Source organism: Rhinopithecus roxellana, chromosome 12, assembly GCF_007565055.1.
Source record: "Rhinopithecus roxellana isolate Shanxi Qingling chromosome 12, ASM756505v1, whole genome shotgun sequence".
NCBI classification, from domain to species: domain Eukaryota; kingdom Metazoa; phylum Chordata; class Mammalia; order Primates; family Cercopithecidae; genus Rhinopithecus; species Rhinopithecus roxellana.
In genome coordinates, this window is record NC_044560.1 from 25,583,896 (window position 1) to 25,605,825 (window position 21,930).

The 21,930-nt window shown below is 54.5% G+C and overlaps 1 protein-coding gene across 7 annotated transcripts in view; it reads left to right on the forward strand.

Annotated features, from left to right (window-relative positions):
• Positions 1-21,930, forward strand: part of CROCC (ciliary rootlet coiled-coil, rootletin) — a 59,434-nt gene that overhangs the window by 3,800 nt on the left and 33,704 nt on the right. For 5 of the 7 annotated variants that reach the window (XM_030913819.1, XM_030913821.1, XM_030913820.1 and 2 more), the window contains exons 2-13: positions 3,554-3,689; positions 5,203-5,357; positions 9,971-10,156; positions 10,249-10,332; positions 10,411-10,472; positions 10,554-10,719; positions 11,544-11,650; positions 16,566-16,802; positions 17,573-17,669; positions 18,348-18,431; positions 18,858-19,091; positions 19,862-20,061. In XM_030913819.1, the coding sequence (XP_030769679.1) occupies positions 5,223-5,357; positions 9,971-10,156; positions 10,249-10,332; positions 10,411-10,472; positions 10,554-10,719; positions 11,544-11,650; positions 16,566-16,802; positions 17,573-17,669; positions 18,348-18,431; positions 18,858-19,091; positions 19,862-20,061 (1,592 nt within the window). In that variant the 5' untranslated portion in view covers positions 3,554-3,689; positions 5,203-5,222. The remainder of the gene's footprint in view (positions 1-3,553; positions 3,690-5,202; positions 5,358-9,970; positions 10,157-10,248; positions 10,333-10,410; positions 10,473-10,553; positions 10,720-11,543; positions 11,651-16,565; positions 16,803-17,572; positions 17,670-18,347; positions 18,432-18,857; positions 19,092-19,861; positions 20,062-21,930) is intronic. The other 2 variants (XM_030913823.1, XM_030913824.1) reach the window with 2 other exon arrangements.

Genomic DNA, 21,930 nt, shown 5'->3' on the forward strand with positions numbered 1-21,930 from the left:
TTCTCATTCATGAAAAGTCCTGTTGGGTGTTTGGCCGGTGGCCATCTATGTGGTGACCCAGGGACCCAGATCCCTTCTGTCTTGTGGTGCCAGCATCCCCTAGGACTTTGGAGTTATTTCCTTCTAGCTGATGGACCAGGAAGGAGAGAGAGAATTTTATGGGCCAAGCCTAAAGTGGCACGCTTTCTTTCTGTCTGAATTCTGTGGACCAGAACTTGACCACAAGGCCGTATCTGACTGGAAGGGAGTCTGGGAAATGACTTTTAGCCATATTCCTTTTTTTTTTTTTTTTTTTTTTGAGACGGAGTCTCGCTCTGTCACCCAGGCTGGAGTGCAGTGGTGCAATCTGTGCCTGTTTCAAGTGATTCTTGTGCCTCAGCCTCCCGAGTAGCTGGGACTGCAGGCACCCACCACCATGCCCAGCTAATTTCTGTATTTTTAGTAGAGACGGGGTTTCACCACGTTGGCCAGGCTGGTCTAGAATTCCTGATCTCAAGCGATCTACCTGCCTCAGCCTCCCAAAGTGTTGGGATTACAGGCGTGAGCCACCGCACCCGGCCAGTGGCTGGTCTTGTTTTGCCCAAATCTGGCTTGCTTGCCATTGCAACTTGGCAACATTTATCTTTTCTGCCCTGTTTCTTGGTTTTCCATCTGCAGGGCAGGTTCCTTTGGGCATGAGCGGTCCAGCCTGGACTGATGAGCATTTGGACGGCACCGTGGCATTCTGGGTCTGACCGCGATACAGTAGTAGAACCTCAAAGCGCAAATGCCTCGGCCTTGCCCTTCAGTCACTTATTGGGAGGCTGCTGGTCAAAGTGGAATGAGCTCTGGGCTCACCACTCCCCTGAAGCATGTCACCTTGAATAGGTGAGAGCCCAATCTCTCTGAGCCTCAGTTTTCTCATCTGGAAATGGGTTGAAGTAAGGATTTAATGAGATAATGTGAATGTGCCCCTTTGGGGCACAGCATGGAGCAGAGGGCACCCAGAGGCCGAGGGCTGAGGCATAGCAGTGAAGCAGGACGAGCCACAGGCAAAACTCCTCAGACACCGTTTTAAAGAAGGAATGAGCTTTATTTGGCTGGGAACTTCGGCAAACTTGTGTCTTAAAAGCCGAGCTGCTCAAGTGAGCAATTCCTGTCCTTTTTCAGGGCTTACAACTCTAAGGACAGGAGCCCAGACACATGATGCTAATGACGAAAGGAACAGTGGCCACCATTGGCTAATAGCTCACCACCTGCCAGGTGTGGCAAGTACTATCAGTCTCATTTTTTTGTTGTTTTTGGTAGGACAGAGTCTCTCTATGTTGCCCAGGCTGGTCTCAAACTCCTGGGCTCAAGTGATTCTCCCATCTTGGCCTCCCAAAGTGCTGGGATTACAGACCTGAACTACCACGCCCGGTCTGGTCTCATTTTATTTTATTTTATTTTATTTTTTTGAGACAGAGTCTTGCTCTGTCACCCTGGCTGGAGTGCTGTGGCACAATCTTGGCTCACTGCCACCTCCTCCTCCCGGGTTCAAGTGATTCCCCTGCCTCAGCCTCCTGACTAGCTGGGATTACATGCACATGCCACTAAGCCCCAGCTAATTTTTTTATTTTATTTTATTTATTTATTTATTTATTTATTTATTTATTTATTTATTTTCTTAAGACAGAGTCTTACTCTGTCGCCAGGCTGGAGTGCAGTGGCACGATCTCGGCTCACTGCAACCTCTGCCTCCCAGGTTCAAGCGATTCTCCTGACTCAGCCTCCCAAGTAGCTGGGATTACAGGCGGGCGGCACCTTGCCCGGCTAATTTTTTGTAATGTTGGTAGAGATGGGGTTGCACCATATTGGTCAGGCTGGTCTCAAACTCCTGACCTCAGCTGATCTGTCTGCCTTGGCCTCCCAAAATGCTGAGATTACAGGCCTGAGCCCCCATGCCCGGCCGGGACTTTGCCTTTTGGATTTTCAAATGAATGACATGAGGATTTCTTGAGTGTTGACCCTGTGACCCCCCGGCACCGTGTCGTGTGCTGGTTATGCACACACGATATTCTGTTTCATCCCCAGACAGCTCCATGAGGTGAGTGCCAATATTATCACATCTTACGTAAGAGGACACTGAGGCTCAGAGAGGCAAAGTCACTGTCGCTGGTGCACCCAGGAAGTGGGGGCTGGGGTGGGTGTGGAAGCCAGAAGCTTCCCAATAAGTGCCTGAAGGGCAAGGCTGGGGCATTTGCAGGTCGGGGCTGTACCACTGTGTCTAGGTCACACCTAGGAATGCCGCAGGTGTTGCATAAATGCTCATCAGTCGAGGCTGGACTGCTCATGCCCAACTAAGTGCCTAGCCTGGTCTGGGTGACCTCACAGCCTGCATTCTTTGCCCTACACCTGTTGTGGGAAAACTTACTCCCAGCATGCTGTAAATCCTTGCATTCTTAGCTAACCATGTGACCCCAGTTCTGGACCAGCAAAGATGGTCCTGAAGACTTAGGACTCTGCCCTTTCCTGTCTCATGGCTACTGACCCCATCCCCTGGGCTTGGAGGGCTCTAGGACCCAGCAACCTGCGGAGGGTGGAGAGTGTGTGAGGTCCTGACCTCCAGGTACCTCCCCTCCTTTTCAACTCCCGTTCCCTCTTCTCTCTCCTCCCTTCCTTTCTCTCCCTTCTCCTCCCCTCTTTTTATCCTTCCTCTTCCTTCGGCTCCCCGCCTCTGCTTCCCTCCTCTCCGGTCCTTTCCCATCCCCTCCCCCTTCAGCCCCCATCCCGCTCCTCCCACCCCAGTGGTCACATGGGGGCGCCGCCGGATTTAAGCTTAATCTGCCTGGTGCTCAGCACAGCAGCCTGGCTGTGGCGCCTGCTGACTGAGCTAGTCTTGGGGTCCTGGGGAAGGGGGCTGGAGGGGTGCCCACAGCCTCCCCCTCATGAGCTTGGGGCTGGCGGGGGCACAGGAGGTCGAGCTGACACTAGAGACTGTTATCCAGGTGGGTCCTGGGGGCTGTGCCCACCCTGTCTGGGGCAGGGTAGTGTGGACTTAGCAGGAGTGGTGAGAGGTGTGTACGACTTGGGGGTCAAGGGGTGGGAGAGGTGTGGTGGTGGTGGGGCATAAGGGGCCCCTGCTTGCAGTTCCTGGCAAGACGGGGGGGCAGAGGTACACACAGGGTGCACCTGCTGTGGTTCCCTCATCCCAGTGCCCTGCATTGGGAGAAGGGGGGTCCCTACTTCCAGATTTTAGGGTTCGGGGGACCTCTGGCATAGCTGGATCCTCATCCATCTAGGGTCAGAGCCGGATTTGAGCCCCCAACACTGGACTGCCTCCAGTGGGGTTTGGGAGTTGCCCGTGGGGTTTGGTTCACATCTCTGGCCCTGGGTGGCCTTCTTCCAGAGGCAGGGAGCGCACAAGAGGCTCCGCCCACGGGGATTTTTCGGATTCTAACTCCCAGGCTTCACTCCAGCTTGATGGGGCTCCTGGGGACCCACATCTTGGGCAGTAGGACTTTGCGGCTCTCCCCCCGAGGCCAGGGAGCCCCGGGTCCCAGGTCCCCTGAAGACCCTCTCGCTTTTCCCACAGACACTGGAGAGCAGCCTCTTGTGCCAGGAGAAGGGCTTGGGCACGTGGGAACTGGCCAAGGACGCTCAGACCACCAGCCTGCCTGCCCGCATCAGGGAAATTGTCACCTGCAACCTCTCCCTGCCTGAGAGCCCAGGTGCCACCCCCATCCGCTCCCCTCCATAAACACCACCCACATTTTACGTCTTTGCATGTTCCTTTCCTGAGCAGTTACCATGATGATCATGACTGTAACTCGCTGTGGGGCAGGCACAACCTTATGATGGAAGAACCCATTTTACAGATGAGGAAACAGAGGCTCAGGGATGTCATTTGCCCAGACTTATTCTGCATGTGGTGCAACTAGAAGGAAGGGCTGAGCATCCCCTCCGTGCTTGCCTGTAGCCTGCTGCAAAGTTGTGAACCCCAAATCCCATATTCCCACCCGGGAAGGTGTGAGCTGGTTGAACCCAAGATATAGGGAGAGGGCAGCTCAGCTCAGACCAGGGTTTTGCAGAAGTCTGAGTGGATGGCTCTGTCCATGCATTTCCCACTGGGCAGGAAGGCGGATGGTCCCTGCTTCTCTCAGTGGGTGGCACACATGGTGTCGTTATGTGGCTTGAGGGTCTGGGAACTGGCACAGTCAGTTGCAGCTGGTGTGCTGGCAGCTCTCCGTGATGGCGTGTTGGTGTTCTAACCATTGTCTCTGTTCAACTGACAAGCTACAGACAGGCCCCCTCCTTGGGAGCGCCAGGGATGTCGGTGCCCTGGAGCCCCAGACAGAGAGAGACTCCGGGGGCCCTCACCCTGGCACCTGGGGCGTATGTCCAGTTCTCCCAGGGTAGAAGGGAAGACCACAGGAGGTGGACAACCCCGCTTCTCCCGCTGGCCTTTCTTTCCCTCTTCTCTCTTTCTCCTCCTCCTCACAACCTGACCTACGCTATCCTGAGTCCTAGCCTTTAAAGTTCCATGAAGCTCTTCCCTCGAGCGCGGCTTTGATGCTTTTCTGGGAGGATCTGGTTACTATTCTACCTTTTTTTTTTTTTTTGAGACAGAGTCTCGCTGTGTTGCCCAGGCTGGAGTGCAGTGGTGCAATCTCAGCTCACTGCAACCTCCGCATCCCGGGTTCAAGTGATTCTTCTGTCTCAGCCTCCCAAGTAGCTGGGACTACAGGCATGTACTACCATGCCCAACTAATTTTGTATTTTCAGTAGAGACAGGACTTCACCATGTTGGCCAGGCTAGTCTCAAACTCCTGACCTCAGGTGATCCTCCCATCTCGCCTCCCAAAGTGCTAGGATTACAGGCGTGAGTCCGCGCCCGCCCTACCCATTTTACAGATAAGTAAAACAGGCCCCAGAGAAGAATAGTAATTGGAAAAGGAGGGAGCAAGAACTCAGGGGTCTCCTGGCTCCTAGACTGAGCCTCTCTCCTGCATCTCCAAAACCTGCTGGGCCACACTTTAGCTGGAGCTGTGTTCACTTTATGTCCAGCTTTGTATCCCCTCCTTGCCTTCCTCCCTGTTCTCAGCTCTGTTTGCAGGCCTAATGCTGCAGCCATTCCCACCTGGGCTCATCCCAGGGGCCTGGATGGTTTTCTTGCCCTCTCCATTGGGGGAGGATGTCCCACTGGACCCAGAAGCCAACCATGTGCCCGCTGTCCCTTGCCAGTCCCGCTGCCGGCCACGGAGATGGCATCGCTGCTGTCACTGCAGGAGGAGAACCAGCTGCTGCAGCAGGAGCTGTCCCGGGTGGAGGACCTGCTCGCCCAGTCCCGTGCCGAGCGCGATGAACTCGCCATTAAGTACAACGCAGTCAGCGAGAGGGTGCGTGCCGCCCAGGTGGTGGGCTAGGCCAGGGCTCCCCTGGTTTGAGGGCATGGAGGCATCTAGACCAGGCCCACAGACGGGGAAAAAGATGGGCCCTGATGTCAGGTTGGCCTGAGCTTGGATTGAGGCTCTGCCACCTTGAGTGGCGTTGAACAAATCACTACATTCTTCAAGCCTGTTTTCTGTAGTGGGGATTGTAATGGGACGTGGAGTTGTGTGAATAATAGGAAATAATAGAATAAAGTGCCTGGCATAGGGGCATTTTGTTCCCGTCTGTCCCAGGCCTGTTAGGGGTGCAGGACACAGAACGAGATCCCTAGAGATTCCTGCCCCTTGAGTTTCTGGGCATCTCCCTGTGCTACCATTGCCACGGGCCTTGGGGCTGAGGCGGTGGCTGGATGCTGGCTTGAGGCTGCTGTGGACATCCGCGGTGTTCTGCAGGCCATCTGGGGCAGCCACAAGACCTGCTGCCACTGCCTATTGGAATGGGTTCCAGGCAGGGAAGGAAGGAGAAGCAGGCCTGTCTTCATGTCCAGGCAGGTTTCACATCACCCGTGCTGTAGGCTTGTGGGGGTCCCACGGCCTGGGGCGGGAGCTGGGTGTGAGCCGGTGCCAGGGGTGTGGGATGCTCTTGATGCACTGTCTGCTTTGGGCCTCCAGGTGGCCGGGAGGTGACCCTGGGAAGTTGGTGGTGGCTGAAGATTGGTAAGGGAGTTGCAAGTGGGACCGAGTGTATGTGTGCAGATGGGAGGCATGCAGGTGGCAGTAGCGTATTAATAGTAGCTACTGTTTATTGAGTGCCTACTGTGTGCCAGGTACGTGCTGAGTGTTTCACATTTAATACACCAAGTTCGGGACCATTATGATCCCATGTAACAAAGGAGAAAACAGAAGCTCAGGGAGGGGAAGCACCATGCTGGGGGCACACAGCCAGTTAAGGCTAGACACCAGGTCTTCCAACTCGCAGCCCTGGGGCTCTGGTTTCTAGACTAACCCAGTCTAGAACCAAAGTTCTGAAGTTTTGTTTCCTACGTCCGGGAAGAGACACTGGGCTAGGGATTTCAGGGCACAGCTGGCAAAGTTGGAAGGGACCCAGAGAGGCAGGGGCTGGCCCAGGGTCCCCTGGTGTGGTAGTGGCAGAGCTAGGGTTGGCGTGGGACCCCTGAGCTGGGCTTGTCCAGGCTGGAGCCCACACTGGGAGGAGGGTGTGTGTTCCTGTGTGTGACTGTGGGGCGTGTCCGTGTCCTGGGATTTGCCTGGCTGGACAAACCCCTGACGAGTTGGGACTTGTAGAGGAGGCGGGTAGGCGGCCCACAGTGGCCCCTAGCATCAGGACAGTGGAGAGCTAGTTTTCCCAAGGTCTGCAGCGGGTATGTAGGGCATGCTGGCCCCAGTCTTGCATTGTCAGTGGTGATGGGGCACTGAGCCAGCCCTCCCTTTTCTTTTGGCCCATGCATGGCACAGTGCCACACCCCCAGGGCCTGCCTCTTAAATACCACCTTCTGAAGCTAGCCCTGCCCCCAGTTGGCAGGGAAGGGAAGAGGTGGGAGTTGACAGGTTCCTCCTCTGCTGGGACACAGCAGCTGGGGCTAGGACTGCAGCACAGGGGGTCTGGGTTAGTGTGGAAAGCTCCCTCCTGTGGCTAGGGGGGCCCCAAATGGCACACAGAGGGCGCCCACTGCTTCAGTTGTCCTCTATCCACCATGGTTTGAATGAGGCCCCACCTGGAGGCAGAGGTGGAACAGGAATGACTGCAAAGGCCTTTCCTGGAGGGTGGGTCCCCAGAGAACTTCAGAGCCTGGAGATCACCTTATCACAGATAGGAAAAGTCCGTCCTGGAGAGGGGCATGATAGGCCCAAGGTCAGTGGTGGTGCTGGGATGAGACCCTTGGTCCAGGGCTCTGCAGTTGGGCAACATTCTTTCCCTGCCACCCCCTTGTCCCCATGGCCACAGGTGGCAAGTGCCTGCCCCTGCGGCCCTCCCTGGCATGGTGGGCTGGGTTGGGGGCAGTGAGCGAGATTGTTGTGATCTTTCCAAACCTGCAGCACCCCTGGCATGGGGAGTGGAGGGAGCGTCAGGTCTGTGTCCTATTGACTGCATGTCCTGCAGGGAAACTGAGGAACTCCCAGAGGCCACCTCCCGGCCAAGAGAGAGGACCTCAGGCCCTCTATGGGGGTCCCCCCTTCTTGCTGTCCCTGAGAAGCAGGTGTAGGCGCAGCCAAGAATGGAAAGGAGGGAGTGGCCACACCTCCCTTGGCTCCAGAGGACAGACCCCCTGGGCTCCCTCGTGTCCATAGCAACCTGGAAAGATTAAATTGAATGGCGGTCCGAGGGCAGCGGTTGCTAGGGGAGACAGTCAACTTCTTTCATCTCTGGCTTAGTGGCAGCCTCCTTCCCTTTTGAATTGCAAGTAAAATTGAAAGGCTGTTTTGTGCGGGGTGAAGTTTGTGGAAAGGGGTGAGGTGTGGCCGAGAGGGTCCTGGCTCTGGTTCTGAGCATTGGAGAAAGGGGAGGAGAAGCCTGCAACGGCCTGAACCCCTCTGTGTCCCAGAGGCAAACAGTACCTGCTTCACACAGACATGCAGTGTGGACATGACACGGGCCATACCGGGCCCCACACAGAGACACACAGATGCACAAAACATGCCACAAACAACATAGCGAGACCCTAAAACCAGGCCACACAAAAGCACTCCAATTCACAGAATGTGCAGTGTAACCCGCACCCACAGATGGTGAGTGCGGGGCCAGTGTCAGAGTCAGCTGGGCTGGGGTGTTGTCCCTGCTGGGTGCCCCCGACCCACTGTGCGCTCTCACACTGCCCTGCTCCTCCCTCACCTCCCTTCCCCCCAACAACTGCGGAAGATCAGGGGCCAGCAGGTGCCTTAAGGGAGTTGAGAGGGTTCCATGGCTGGTAGGGGCAGCCAGAGCCCACAGGGGTCTGAGGATGCAGGGGATGGGAGCTGCCTGGGGGTGGAGGAAGGGCGGCAGCAGCAGAGGCTTTCCTGAGGTGAGGACGAAGGGGGCCTTTTTTGTGTTAAGACGGAGTCTTGGACTGGACACTGTGGCTCATGCCTGTAATCCCAGCACTTTGGCAGGCTGAGGAGGGCAGATCACGAGGTCAGGAGTTCAAGATCAGCCTGGCCAACATAGTGAAACCCCATCTCTACTAAAAATACAAAAAATTAGCCAGGCGTGGTGGCGCGCACCTGTAGTCCCACCTATTTGGGATCCTGAGGCAGGAGAATTCCTTGAATCTGGGAGGCAGAGGTTGCAGTGAGCCGAGATCACGCCATTGCATTCCAGCCCAGGAGACAGCGTGAGACTGTCTCAGTAAAATAAAATAAAAATAAATAAAGATGGAGTCTTGCTCTGTTGCCCAGGCTGGAGTGCAGTGGCGTGATCTCGGCTCACTGCAACCTCCGCCTCCCAGGTTCAAGCGATTCTCCTGCCTCAGCCTCATGAGTAACTGGGATTACAGGTGCATGTCACCACACCCGGCTAATTTTTGTATTTTTAGTAGAGACGGGGTTTCATCATGTTGTCCAGGCTGGTCTTGAACCCCTGACTTCAAGTGATCCACCCACCTTGGCCTCCCAAAGTGCTGGGATTACAGGCGTGAGCCACTGCACCCAGCCAGAAGGTGGCATTAATATACAGGCGCTGTATAGGGCAACATCTGTGCGCATCTCTTACAAATCTTAATGCTGTATATTTGAGGGGGTTCATTCCTGTCCCCCTGGGGATGTTTGAGGTTGCCTGTATGTGTGCACATATTTTTTTTTTTTTTTTTTTTTTTGTTTTTTTTTTTTTTTTTTTTTTTTTTGAGACGGAAGCTCGCCCGGCTGGAGGCATGGCCGGTCACTGCAACTCCGCCTCCCGGGTCACGCATTCTCTGCCTAGCTCCGAGTACTGGACACAGGCGCCCGCCAGGTCGCCCGGCTGTTTTTTGTATTTTGTAAGACGGTTTTCACCATAGCTCATGGCTTATCTCCTGAACCTCGTGTCCACCCGCTCGCCACAACAAAGGCTGGGATTTTACTGAGCGAGCCACCGCCCCGCTGTACATATCTTAGCTCATATGCGTAGTGGATGACACTGTTTAAATATTCCCACTCATAGCATAATTCACCATCACAACAAAACTGAGCGGACCAGCCGTACCAAGCCACATCTATACTAAGATCACTGGAGCAAAAATCCAGGCCTGACTCCATTGGGGTGGGGGCATGGTGGGGGAGACACAGGCATCAATGTAATAAACAGAAACCACGACAGGGCTGAGTGTTCCGGAGGAGAGGCACATGGTATACTGAGGCCCCTGAGGTTGATCCCAGGTGCACCTTTGAGCTTTGCCTACATGGTTTGGGTTTGTGGGCTCACTTGCATGTGTCCATGCATGCCCCATCTGCATGTCTGTGCATGGCTGCATCACCCCCTGCACATGTGCACTGCCCCTGGGCTTGCCCACATATGCCTGCTCCCCAGAATGCCAGACTATCAGCCTATAAGGCATTGTGGGTCTGGGCCCAGCCTGGTGTCCCCTACAGAGGCCTGAGCCTGCCTTCCCAGGAGGCCCAGGACTCTCACCCACGGCCCTTCCCTGCAGCTGGAGCAGACTCTGCGGCTGGAGTCTGGGGAGCTGGAGACGCAGGAGCCCAGGGGGCTGGTACGGCAGAGTGTGGAGTTGCGGAGGCAGCTGCAGGAGGAGCAGGCCTCCTACCGACGCAAGCTGCAGGCCTACCAGGAGGGCCAGCAGCGGCAGGCCCAGCTTGTGCAGCGGCTGCAGGGCAAGGTCAGGGCCACCCACTCCTGCTCCTGCCCTCCCACGTGTTCACTTTGCCCTGCCCCAACCCCTGGGGCTCACCATCAGCTCCCCATCCCCAGATTCTCCAGTACAAGAAGAGGTGCTCGGAGCTGGAGCAGCAGCTGCTGGAGAGATCTGGAGAGCTGGAGCAGCAGCGACTGAGGGTGGGTGCCAGGGTGGGGCAGGGGCAGGCCCTGCCCTCTACCTGCCCAGCCTGATGCTTTAACTTTTCTCCCACCCAGGACACAGAACACAGCCAAGACCTGGAGAGCGCCCTCATTCGGCTGGAGGAGGAGCAGCAGAGGTGAGGGCGCAGCAGGGAGGGCCAGGGCTGGCAGGATGACCCCCTGGGCGAGTGCCTGCTGATCCCCTGTGCCCCATTCAGGAGTGCCAGTCTGGCCCAGGTGAATGCCATGCTCCGAGAACAGCTTGACCAGGCAGGCTCGGCCAACCAGGCTCTGAGTGAGGACATACGAAAGGTGACCAGCGACTGGGCACGCAGCCGCAAGGAGCTGGAGCAGCGGGAGGCAGCATGGAGGCGTGAGGAGGAGGTGGGCATAGGGGTACAGGGAGGCCAGCTTGACCCAAGGGGAAGGTACACTGCAAAGGAGGGAGGATTCAGAAGCCTGGAGAGGGAGAGGGAGCACTGTCCAAGGGAGCATGTTAGGAGAAGTAAATAGCCATCATCACAATAGCTGGTCTTTATCCATGTGTAGCATGTACCATGTGCATGGTGTGCATTGACCTTTATTCCTTGTGATAACAGCATGTGGTAGGTGCTATCATTCTCCTGATTATAAAGAGAGGTTAAAGCTGGTTGCTGTGGCCCATGCCTGTAATCCCAGCACTTTGGGACGCTGAGGCAGGTGGATCACCTGAGGTCAGGAGTTCGAGACCAGTCTGGCCAACATGGTGAAACCCCATCTCTACTAAAAATACAAAAAATAGCCGGGCGTGGTGGCACACACCTGTAATCCTAGCTATTCAGGAGGCTAAGAGATCGTGCCACTGCACTGCATCCTGGGCAACAGAGCAAGACTCTGTCTCAAAATAAATAAAGACAGGTTAAGTAACCTGCCCACAGTCATGCAACTGGCAGCTGAGAGGCAAAGCTAGGTCCCTTGCATTTTTTCCCTTCCTTGCTGCCTGTTGCAGCCAAAAGAGGACTTGAAAGCCAGGTCCCTGTGCAGGAGGGAGCCATGAGGCTGGGGAGGCTGAGCGTGGCTGCTGGGACACAACTCTGTGCACAGGCCCACAAGAAGACCCACTCCCTTGAACGGTGGTGCCTCCTGGGATGGTCGGAGATGGGGGAAGCTGGGGGAGGTGGTAAACCTGCTCTCACCCCAACCCTTCCCTCGGCATGTCTTCCCTCCAGTCTTTCAACGCCTACTTCAGCAACGAGCACAGTCGCCTGCTCCTCCTCTGGAGGCAGGTAGTGGGGTTCCGGCGGCTGGTCAGCGAGGTGAAGATGTTCACTGAGAGGTGAGGCCTGGCCGGGGACGGGGCAGCAGCTGAGAGCCAGCCCTGCTCTTTACATCCAACTCAACTCAGTTGAATTTCAGTTCAACTCAGTGCACCTACTGTGCACAAGGGCGTGTGAGGACACAGAGGCAACTTGTAATAACCATTACCACAGTCATGGCAGTCAGCATTTATTAGATGTTTACTCTGAGCTAGACTCTTTGTATATTTCATTTCAACTAATATTCATAGCTTCCCTGTGAAGTAGGAACTGTGTTCATTCCCATTTTACACATGAGGACATTGAAGCACAGAGAGGTTGAGTGATCTTCCTGAGGTCACACAGTAGTACCTAAGTGGCTGAGTCAGAGTTTGAAGTTCCTGATTTTTCTTTTTTTGAGACGGAATCTCGCTCTGTCACCAGGCTGGAGTGCAGTGGCACGATCTTGGATCACTGCAACCTCTTACCTCCTGGGTTCAAGGAATTCTCCTGCCTCAGCCTCCTGAGTTGCTGGGATAACGGGCATGCCGCCACGCCTGGCTAATTTTTTTTTTGTCTTTTAGTAGAGACGGGGTTTCACCATGTTGCCCAGGCTGGTCTCGAACTCCTGAGCTCAGGCAATCCTCCAGCCTCAGCCTCCCAAAGTGGTGGGATTATAGGCATGAGCCACCGCACCAGGCCGAAGTTCCTGATTTAAACCCACTAGAATATTCAGCTTTGCTACCAAGGACCTCACAGCCTCTAGGGATGAAGAGACGTAGATCCCCAAAATTCTAGACTAAGGAAGCGAGTGGTCAGTGATATGTACATGGGACAGAGGGAATGTCCTGGAGGCTCAGAAGGATGGGAGGGGTGGGGAGGTCAGAAAAACCATTTTGTGGAGATGGAATTTGCTCAGAGCCTCAAGGAATGGGTAGGGTTGAAGCAGAGCAGCGGGCACTCCAAGCAGAAGCAAGGCAGGAGCAAAGGCAGGGAGGTGGGAGCCCATGGCAGCCAGGGGGGTTGCAACGAAGCACTGGTACAGGGAAAGGAGAGCCTGCCTCAGCGGGGAGGCTTGGGCCTGCCTGATGTTTGAACAGGGGCGTCTGATCGGTGTGAGCAGTCAGCTCAACAGTAGTGTCGGGGAGGCTGTGGAGAGAGCCCCAAGGCAGGGGACCAAGGTGTTTCATTTAGTGCATTAAAAACATTTTAGTTAGTAATCTTTTCATTTCTTTATGCCTCCTGGTCTCAAGCAGTCCTCCTACCTCAGATCCTGTGCAGTTGGGACCACAGGTGCATGCCACCAGGCTTGCTGATTTTTTTATTTCTTGTAGAGTTGAGGTCTCACTTTGTTGCCCAGGCTGGTCTTGAACTCCTGAGCCCAAGTGATCCTCCTGCCTTGACCTCCTTTGGTGCTGGGATTACACACACCTGGTTTAATAATCTTTTCTTAATATCATCAAATAGCCAGTGTCTAGATTTTCCATATGTCTCATAAATGTCACAGATAGGCCAGGTACAGTGGCTCACGCCTATAATCTCAGTACTTCGGGAGGCCGAGGCAGGCGGATCACCTGAAGTCAGGAATTCGAGACCAGCCTGGCCAACATGGTGAAACCCCCATCTCTACTAAAAATACAAAAATTATCCAGGCGTGGTGACACAAGCCTATAATCCTAGCTACTGGGGAGGCTGAGGCACCAGACTCGCTTGAACCCAGGAGGCAGAGGTTTCAGTGAGCCGAGATGACACCACTGCACTCCAGCCTGGGTGACAAAGTGAAACTCTGTCTCAAAAAAAAAAAAAAAAAAAAAATTCACGGATAGTCTTGCTTTAGTGTTTTCTTGACAGTTTGTTTGAATCCAGATCCATAGACATTCACAAAATGTGAGTGGTTGCTTTGTCTTTGTTTTTGTTTTGAGATTGGAGTCTCGCTTGTTGCCCAGGCTGCAGTGCAGTGGCGCCATCTTGGCTCACTACAACCTCCGCCTCCTGGGTTCGGCAATTCTATGGCTGCAGCCTCCTGAGTAGCTGGGATTACAGGCGTGTGCCACCACGCCTAGCTAACTTTTGTATTTTTAGTAGAGATGGGGGCTTCACCATTTTGGCAGGCTGGTCTTGACCTCAGGTGATTCACCTACCTTGGTCTCCCAAAGAGCTGGGATTACAAGGCTGAGCCACTGTGCCTGGCCCCTGCTTTGTCTTTTAAGTTCCTTTTAACTTACTTGTTCAGGAAACTGGGCCAATTGTCCTCGGAGATTCTCATGGTCTGGATTTTGCTGGTTGCATCCTTATGGTGTCAATTAACATGTTTCTTTATCCCATGTATTTCCTGTAAATTGGATGTTGGATCTAAAGCTAGGTCAGATTCAGGTTCTTCTGCTTGCTTTTCTTTCTTTTTTTTTTTCTTAATCAAGACTCCATAAGTAGAATGTATTCTTCCATCGGGATGTCCCTATGCCTGGTGTCTCTCTTTTCGAGATCCAACCCACTCATCAGAGGCTGCAAAACTATGAGCTTCTCATTTAGTCACTCCTTTGTATATTAATTAGAATTCTGGAATGAGGCACTTTCCCTGCTTACTATTGGATAACCAGTGGTACAGTTCATTCAGGGAAGGAAAGGAAAGGATTTAACCTGTATTACAGACTTAAAATACATTTTTTTTTTTTTTTTGAGACAGTGTCTGTCTGTCGCCCAGGCTGAAGTGCAGTGGCACAATCACAACTCATGTTAGGCTTGACCTCCCAGGGTCAAGTGATCCTCCCATCTCAGCCTCCCAAGTAGCTGGGATTGTAAGTGTGCACCACTATGCCCAGCTAATTTTTTTTTTTTTTTTTTTTTAGAGATAGGGTCTTGCTATGTTGCCCAGGCTGGTCTCGAACTCCTGGACTCAAGCAATCCACCTGCCTCGGCCTCCTAAAGTGTTGGAGTTACAGAAATGGGCCACCACGCCTGCCCTTAAAATACATTTTTAAGGCCAGGCGTGGTGGCTCATGCCTGTAATCCTAGCACTTTGGGAGGCTGAGGCAGGTGGATCACCTGAGGTCAGGAGTTCAAGACCAACCTGGCCAACATGGTGAAACCCTGTCTCTACTAAAAATACAAAAATTAGCTGGATGTGGTGACGTATGTCTGTAATTCCAGCTACTTGGGAGGCTGAAGCAGGAGAATCACTTAAACCGGGGAGGCAGAGGTTGCAGTGAGCCAGGATCACACCACTGTACTTCAGCCTAGGCAACAGAAAGAGACTCCATCTCAAAAAAAACAAAAACAAAAACAAAATTTTTAAGTAGCCTTTTAATATTTTTATATTTTACTTTTGATTAAGTCACGTGTTCACAAGGTTCACATTTCAAAACAGTACACAGTAAAACGGCTCCCTCTCCCCGCTGACCCCAGATATTCCCCTTCCCTCCTTGGAGGCAAGCAGCATTATCAGCTTGTTTTTCTTTTTATATATACAATTTTTTTCTTTTTTCTTTTTTCTTTTGGCCACCAAGTTACTATGAGACGCATTATCAGTTTCTTTTTTTTTTTTTTTTTTCGAGATAGAGTCTCCCTCTGTCTCCCAGGCTGGAGTGCAGTGGCACGATCTTGGCTCACTGCAACCTCCATCTCTCAGGTTCAAGCGATTCTCCCACCTCCACCTCCCAAGTAGCTGGGATTACAGGCATGAGCCACCACACCCAACTAATTTTCGTATTTTTAGTAGAGGCGGGGTTTCGCCATGTTGGCCAGGCTGGTCTCGAACTCCTGACCTCAGGTGATCCTCCCACCTCAGCCTTCCAAAGTGCTGGGATTATAGGCGTGAGCCACTGCGCCTGGCCTATCAGTTTCTTAAGTGACCTTCCAGGGTTATCTTATATAATCAAATAAAGCAGATCACACACACACACACAACACACACACACTTTTTTGTATATGCACCTGGTAAAATTTCATCTTCACAGTTCTTGAAGACGCTTTCCTCACCTACCAGTTTTAACTGGGATGTGACTCTGTGTCAGACCAGGAGGAACTTTTTCACTGGTTTTCTTTGACCACAGAGTGTTCCACTGAATAGATGTACCATCATGTACTTAGTAGCAGTCCCTCTTTGATAGACATTCAGGTTGTCACCAGGATTTTTTTACACGAGCAATGCTGCAGTGAACCTCCTTGTCCACAAGCCATCTCCTCTGTGCTGGGGTATATCTTTGGATACGTTCTTAGAGGAGGAGCTGGTGGGAAGGTCCTATGCATGCATAGTTTTCGGAACTCTCCCCCGGTGCCCTCCCTTGTGGTTGTACTCACCCTCATACCAGCTGTGTAGGGGAGCGCCTGTTACCCCAAAACCCCTCCCTGTGTATTATGTGACCCTTTTTTTTTTTTTTCCCAATCTGATAGTGGACAAATGGCATCCCAGTGTAGGGTTTGTTGCTGTATTTTTCTTTTTCTTCCTCTTTTGTTTTTGAGATGGAGTCTCACTATGTTTCTCATGCTGGCCTCAAACTCCTGGGCTCAAGCAGTCCTGCCTCCGCTTCCCACATAGCTGAAACTGCAGGTGCATGCCACCGCACCCAGCCTAATATATTTTTATTTTTATTTATTTATTTATTTTTTGAGACGCAGTCTCGCTGTGTTGTGCAGGCTGGAGTGCAGTGGCGTGATCTCAGCTTACTGCAGTCTCCATGTCCTGGGTTCAAGCAGTTCTGCCTCAGCCTCCCAAGTAGCTGGGATTACAGGCGGGTGCCACCATGCCCCACCAATTTTTGTATTTTTAGTAGAGATGGGGTTTCACTATGTTGGCCAGGCTGGTTCAAACTCCTGACCTCAGGTGATCTGCTCGTCTTGGCCTCCCAAAGAAAGTGCTGGGATTACAGATGTGAGCCACCACACCTGGCCCCAGCATAGTTTTAATTTGTAGTTGGGAGCGAGCCCCATCCCATTGCCAGCTTGTGCTCTCTCCCCAAGGGACCTGCTGCAGCTGGGAGGGGAGCTGGCCCGGACATCACGAGCTGTCCAGGAGGCAGGCCTGGGACTGAGCACGGGCCTGCGGCTGGCAGAGAGCCGGACCGAGGCAGCCCTGGAGAAGCAGGCCCTGCTGCAGGCCCAGCTGGAGGAGCAGCTTCAGGACAAGGTGCTCCGCGAGAAGGACCTGGCCCAGCAGCAGATGCAAAGCGACCTGGACAAGGCTGACCTCAGTGCCAGGTGGGTACCTGGTGGGTGCTGCACAAGGCAGGCGTCCCTGCAGAAGGTAAAACTGGAGGGTTGAGGAGAAGGGAGCATCTGTTCACTAGGCACAGGACCTTCCTCTGTGAGCTCAGCCAGTCTTCCCAGGCACCCCACTGAGGTTCCGAAGGCACTTGCCCAGTGTATATCATAAACAGCTTAGCCTCTGATGACAGAACTTGTGGCCGGGTGCGGTGGCTCACACCTGTAATCCCAGCACTTTGGGAGGCCAAGATGGGGGGATTACCTGAGGTCAGGAGCTCAAGACCAGCCTGCCCAACAGGCGAAACCCTGTCTCTATTAAAAATACAAAAATTAGCCGGGCGTGGTGGCGCATGCCTGTAATCCCAGCTATGAGGGAGGCTGAGGCAGGAGAATCGCTTGAACCCAGAATGTGAAGGTTGCAGTGAGGCAAGATCACATCACTGTATTCCAGCCTGGATGACAGAGGGAAACTCCGTCTCAAAAAAAAAACAAAAAAAAAGAACTTGTGCCCCTTACTCCTGCCACCTGGACAAGTCCTCAAGTGCTTTCCCATGAGATAAAGCTGGTGGGAAGCTCATTCCTGTTTCACAGATGAGAAGTGTAAGGTCTAGAGAGGAGCCGGGACTTGCCTAAGGTCACACAGCCAGGGAGGTGGATGTTAGGGTCCCTGCCTCGGGTTTGGAGAAGCATGGTGGACACAGAGCTAGTGGATTTGAGAGGCAGGGGTGGTCCCCTATTCACCTCTGTTGCTCCCCCAACTCCAGAGTGACAGAGCTGGGCCTGGCAGTGGAGCGTCTTCAGAAGCAGAATCTGGAGAAGGATCAGGTCAACAAGGACCTCACCGAGAAGCTTGAGGCCCTGGTGAGCTGTCGCTTCCCCTGAGATGTGGCAGGGTGGGATGGGGTACTGGCCAGATCCATGGACGCAGGCTTAGGGCTGGGCTGCCTGGGCCGCCTGGGCCACCCCCAGCATCCCACTCACACTCAGGTTCAGCCCTCACAGGTGTGCAATCTTCGTGGTAAGCACACTCACCTCCCCCATCCCATTTCTTCCCCCCAGCAGCCCAGTAGCGTAATCCTCATGACACAGATGGGGAAACTGAGGCCCAGGAGGGGAAATGCTTGTCCAGTCTCAGAGCCAGTAAGCGGGAGAGTGGGGACTTGAACTCCCATCCGCGCTCTCCAGGTCCAGATGCTGCCTCTGGCAACCCAGCTGCTCCCCCTCCCCCACCAGTGGGACACTCACTCCTCCAGGGTTCGGCCTGGTTTGGTCACCCCTCTGTGTGGGGCCTGGCCTGGGTTCTAGGTCCGGCTCTCCTCCAATCGACTGTGTGACCTGGGGCAGGACACAGCTCTTCTCTGGGCCTGGACTGTTCAGCGAGGGCCTCGGGCCTGCTGTGAGGTCTACCAGGTGGCTGGCCTATGGACATGGCTTCAGAGGCCACCTGGTCAGTGGTGGGCCAGGGAGGGAGGAGGGGAAGGGGAGGTTTCAGATAAGACAGAACCCAGACCACCCTTTGTCTCCCTAACCGCACTCCAGGAATCCCTGCGGCTACAGGAGCAGGCAGCCCTGGAGACAGAGGACGGAGAGGGGCTACAGCAGACCCTAAGGGACCTGGCACAGGTGTGAGCCCAGAGAGGCAGGAAGACAGGGCCCTGCCAGGCGGTCCCGGGCTCCCCCGCTACGCCTTTCGGTGGCTTAGGACTGAACTGCAAATCGGTGGGGTCCTGGGGCCCAGGCTGTAGCTGCTCAGCACCCCTGCTAGCTCACCCGGCCCCTGCCCTGGGGAACCCCCAGTGTCAGAGCGGGGGCACGGCCCTTTCGGAGCCCACCTGTGAGCAACGCCAAATGATGTCTTCGCAATAAATCGGAGGCCTCAGCTGCGAGCTGAGAACTGAACTAGTGGATGAGGTGAAATCAGGAAGGCTTATTGTAGGAGGGATCATTTGGGATGAGGCGGCCCCCCAGCCTCGCCTGGGCGTCTTTGCCCAGCTAACCCCGCGGTTCCTAACTCGGTGGCCTCCTTCTGCCTCCCTCCCCTGCCCTCAGGCCGTCCTGTCGGACTCTGAGAGCGGCGTCCAGCTGAGCGGCTCCGAGCCCACCGCGGATGCGTCCGACGGCAGCCTACGGGGGCTCTCGGGCCAGCGGACCCCGTCCCCACCGCGGCGCTCCTCACCGGGCCGAGGCCGTTCGCCCCGCCGAGGCCCCTCCCCGGCCTGCTCAGACTCCTCCACGCTCGCCCTGATCCACTCCGCCCTGCACAAGCGCCAGCTGCAGGTCCAGGTAGGAAGGGGTTTGAGTGTTTTGGGCGCCCCCAGAGGCCCCGGGGGAGGTGCTCGCGCCCTCCGGGTAGGGGTCGGGGTGGGGGTGCCGGAGGGGGCGGGTCCGGGGCCAGGGTCCGGAACAGGAGTCTGAGCGCCCTGTGGTGCAGCCAGAGCCCTTAGAAATAGTGTCTGAGGGTGTCAGGACCCCCAAGGAGGTGGCCGAGAGCTCTGCGGTGAAACGGAGCCCAGAAGTAGGGGTGCTTGGGCAGCTGGTGGAGGGAGGAGAATGCGGCAGTGTTAGGGTCCTGGTAGAGAGGGAGACATGTCCCTGGTCATACAGAGCCAGGACCCTGGGAAAAGGTCTAGCAAGGGGAATCTGAGCCTAGGATGAGAGGAGCTTGGCAACTAGGGGCAGAGTCAGGGTAGGGAGGAGTCTGAGGGTGGAACCGGGATGCAAAGGGGAGGGGCCTGGGAGCCCTGGGGGGTGGGTGCGGTCAGATCCCAGGAGACTAGTGTGCCTGGGGGTTTGTGTGGCATGGGGGGAGGGGAGACTTTGATAGGAGTTGTCCGGGACCCCAGGGAGGTGAGGGCTCAGACAGTGGTGAGGGCACATAGTAGGAGAGCGGAAGCCTGGCTCTCAGGCCTAGGCCCCTACTCTGTCCCAGGCCAGGTCCAGGTCCTGGACCCCGCCTAGCGTAGTCTAGTGTGTATCCCTGGAACCAGAAGAGAGTAGGTGGGCTCTGGAGGCCTCCCAGGACCCCTCTAGACTCTGTGATCCCCACGCCCCAGGACATGCGTGGGCGCTATGAGGCAAGCCAGGACCTGCTGGGCACCCTGCGCAAGCAGCTTAGCGACAGCGAGAGTGAGCGGCGGGCCCTAGAGGAACAGCTGCAGCGCCTGCGGGACAAGACCGACAGCGCCATGCAGGCCCACGAGGACGCCCAGCGCGAGGTGCAGCGGCTGCGGAGCGCCAACGAGCTCCTGAGCAGGTGCCAGGGAGGTCTGAGTTGGGGGCTGCTGAAGAATACATAAACATCCTGGCATAACACCAGTCGAGCCTTATGCGCTAATATTGTCGCCAGTAGCTACATGTGCCTATTAATATTTATTTATTTGTTTGTTTGTTTATTTATTTTTGAGATGGAGTTTCGCTCTGTCGCCCAGGCTGGAGTGCAGTGGCGCGATCTTGGCTCACTGCAAGCCCCGCCTCCCGAGTTCATGCCATTCTCCTGCCTCAGCCTCCCGAATAGCTGGGACTACAGGTGCCTGCCGCCAGGGCTGGCTAATTTTTTTTTTGTTTGTTTGTTTTTTTTTTTTTTTTTTTTTTTTGAGACGGAGTCTCGCTCTGTCACCCAAGCTGGAGTGCAGTGGCCAGATCTCAGCTCACTGCAAGCTCCGCCTCCCGGGTTCACGCCATTCTCCTGCCTCAGCCTCCCGAGTAGCTGGGACTACAGGCGCCGCCACCTCGCCCGGCTAGTTTTTTGTATTTTTAGTAGAGACGGGGTTTCACCGTGTTAGCCAGGATGGTCTCGATCTCCTGACCTCGTGATCCGCCCGTCTCGGCCTCCCAAAGTGCTGGGATTACAGGCTTGAGCCACCGCGCCCGGCCGGCTGGCTAATTTTTTTTTTTTTTGAGACGGAGTTTCACTGTGTGGCCTAGGCTGGAGTGCAGTGGCGTGATCTTGGCTCACTGCATCCTCCGCCTCCGAGGTTTAAGCAATTCTCACCTCAGACTCCCGAGTAGCTGGGATTACAGGTGCCCACCACCATGCCTGGCTGATTTTTTTTGTATTTTTAGTAGAGATGGGGTTTCACCATCTTGGCCAAGCTGATCTTGAACTCCTGACCTGGTGATCCACCCGCCTCCATTTCCCAAAGTGCTGGGATTACAGGCATGAGCCACAGCGCCTGGCCAACATTTATTTATTTATTTATTTATTTATTTATTTTTTTGTATTTTTGGTACAGACGGGGTTTCACAGTGTTAGCCAGGATGGTCTCGATCTCCTGACCTCGTGATCTGCCCTTCTTGGCCTCCCAAAGTGCTGGGATTACAGGCTTGAGCCACCACGCCCGGCCTACATTTATTTTTTATTATTCAGTTTTGTTTTGCTTTGTTTTGAGTCATGCCCTTGCTCTGTTTCCCAGGCTGGGGCACAGTGGCTCCATCATACCTCACTGTAGCCTGGAACTCCCAGACTCAAGCGGTCCTCCCACCTCTACCTCCCTACTGCCCCTAGTTGGGGGCCAGGGCCTGGGCCTGGCCTGGGGAAGGATATGGGACCGATGCCTGAGGTTTCCACTCCCTTCCTCTGTGCCCTCACCACCCTCTGAGCCCTCACCTCCCCGGGTCCTGGGCAACTCTGATCTCATCCCCGAGGATGCTAGACAAGCCCCCAACATTTCTAAATTTTTTGTAGAGATGGGGGTCTCACCATGTTCCCATGCTGGTCTTGAACTCCTAGCTTCAAACACTCCTCCTACCTCAGCCTCCCAAATTGCTGGGATTACAGGCATAAGCCACTGTGCCTGGCTCTATTAAAATTTAATTAAAAATTTTAAAAAGTGAAAATTCAGGCTGGGTGTGGTGGCTCATGCCTGTAACACCTACTGTGTGCCGGGCTCTTGGCCGAGTGTTTTTTATGTACTCTGTCACTTAGTCTTCCTGTCAGACTCATGCAATTCGGAACTCCATTGTTGTAAGCTTGAGAGACTCGCTCAGACTTGTACAGCGTGTGTGGCTGGGGGTGGCAGGGTGGGAATTGGAATTCAGGTCCATGTGAGAGTAAACCGAGGCTTGCTATGCCTGGAAAGGAGAAGATCTTTTTAAGAACTCTAGTTGTGTTCACAGCAAACAT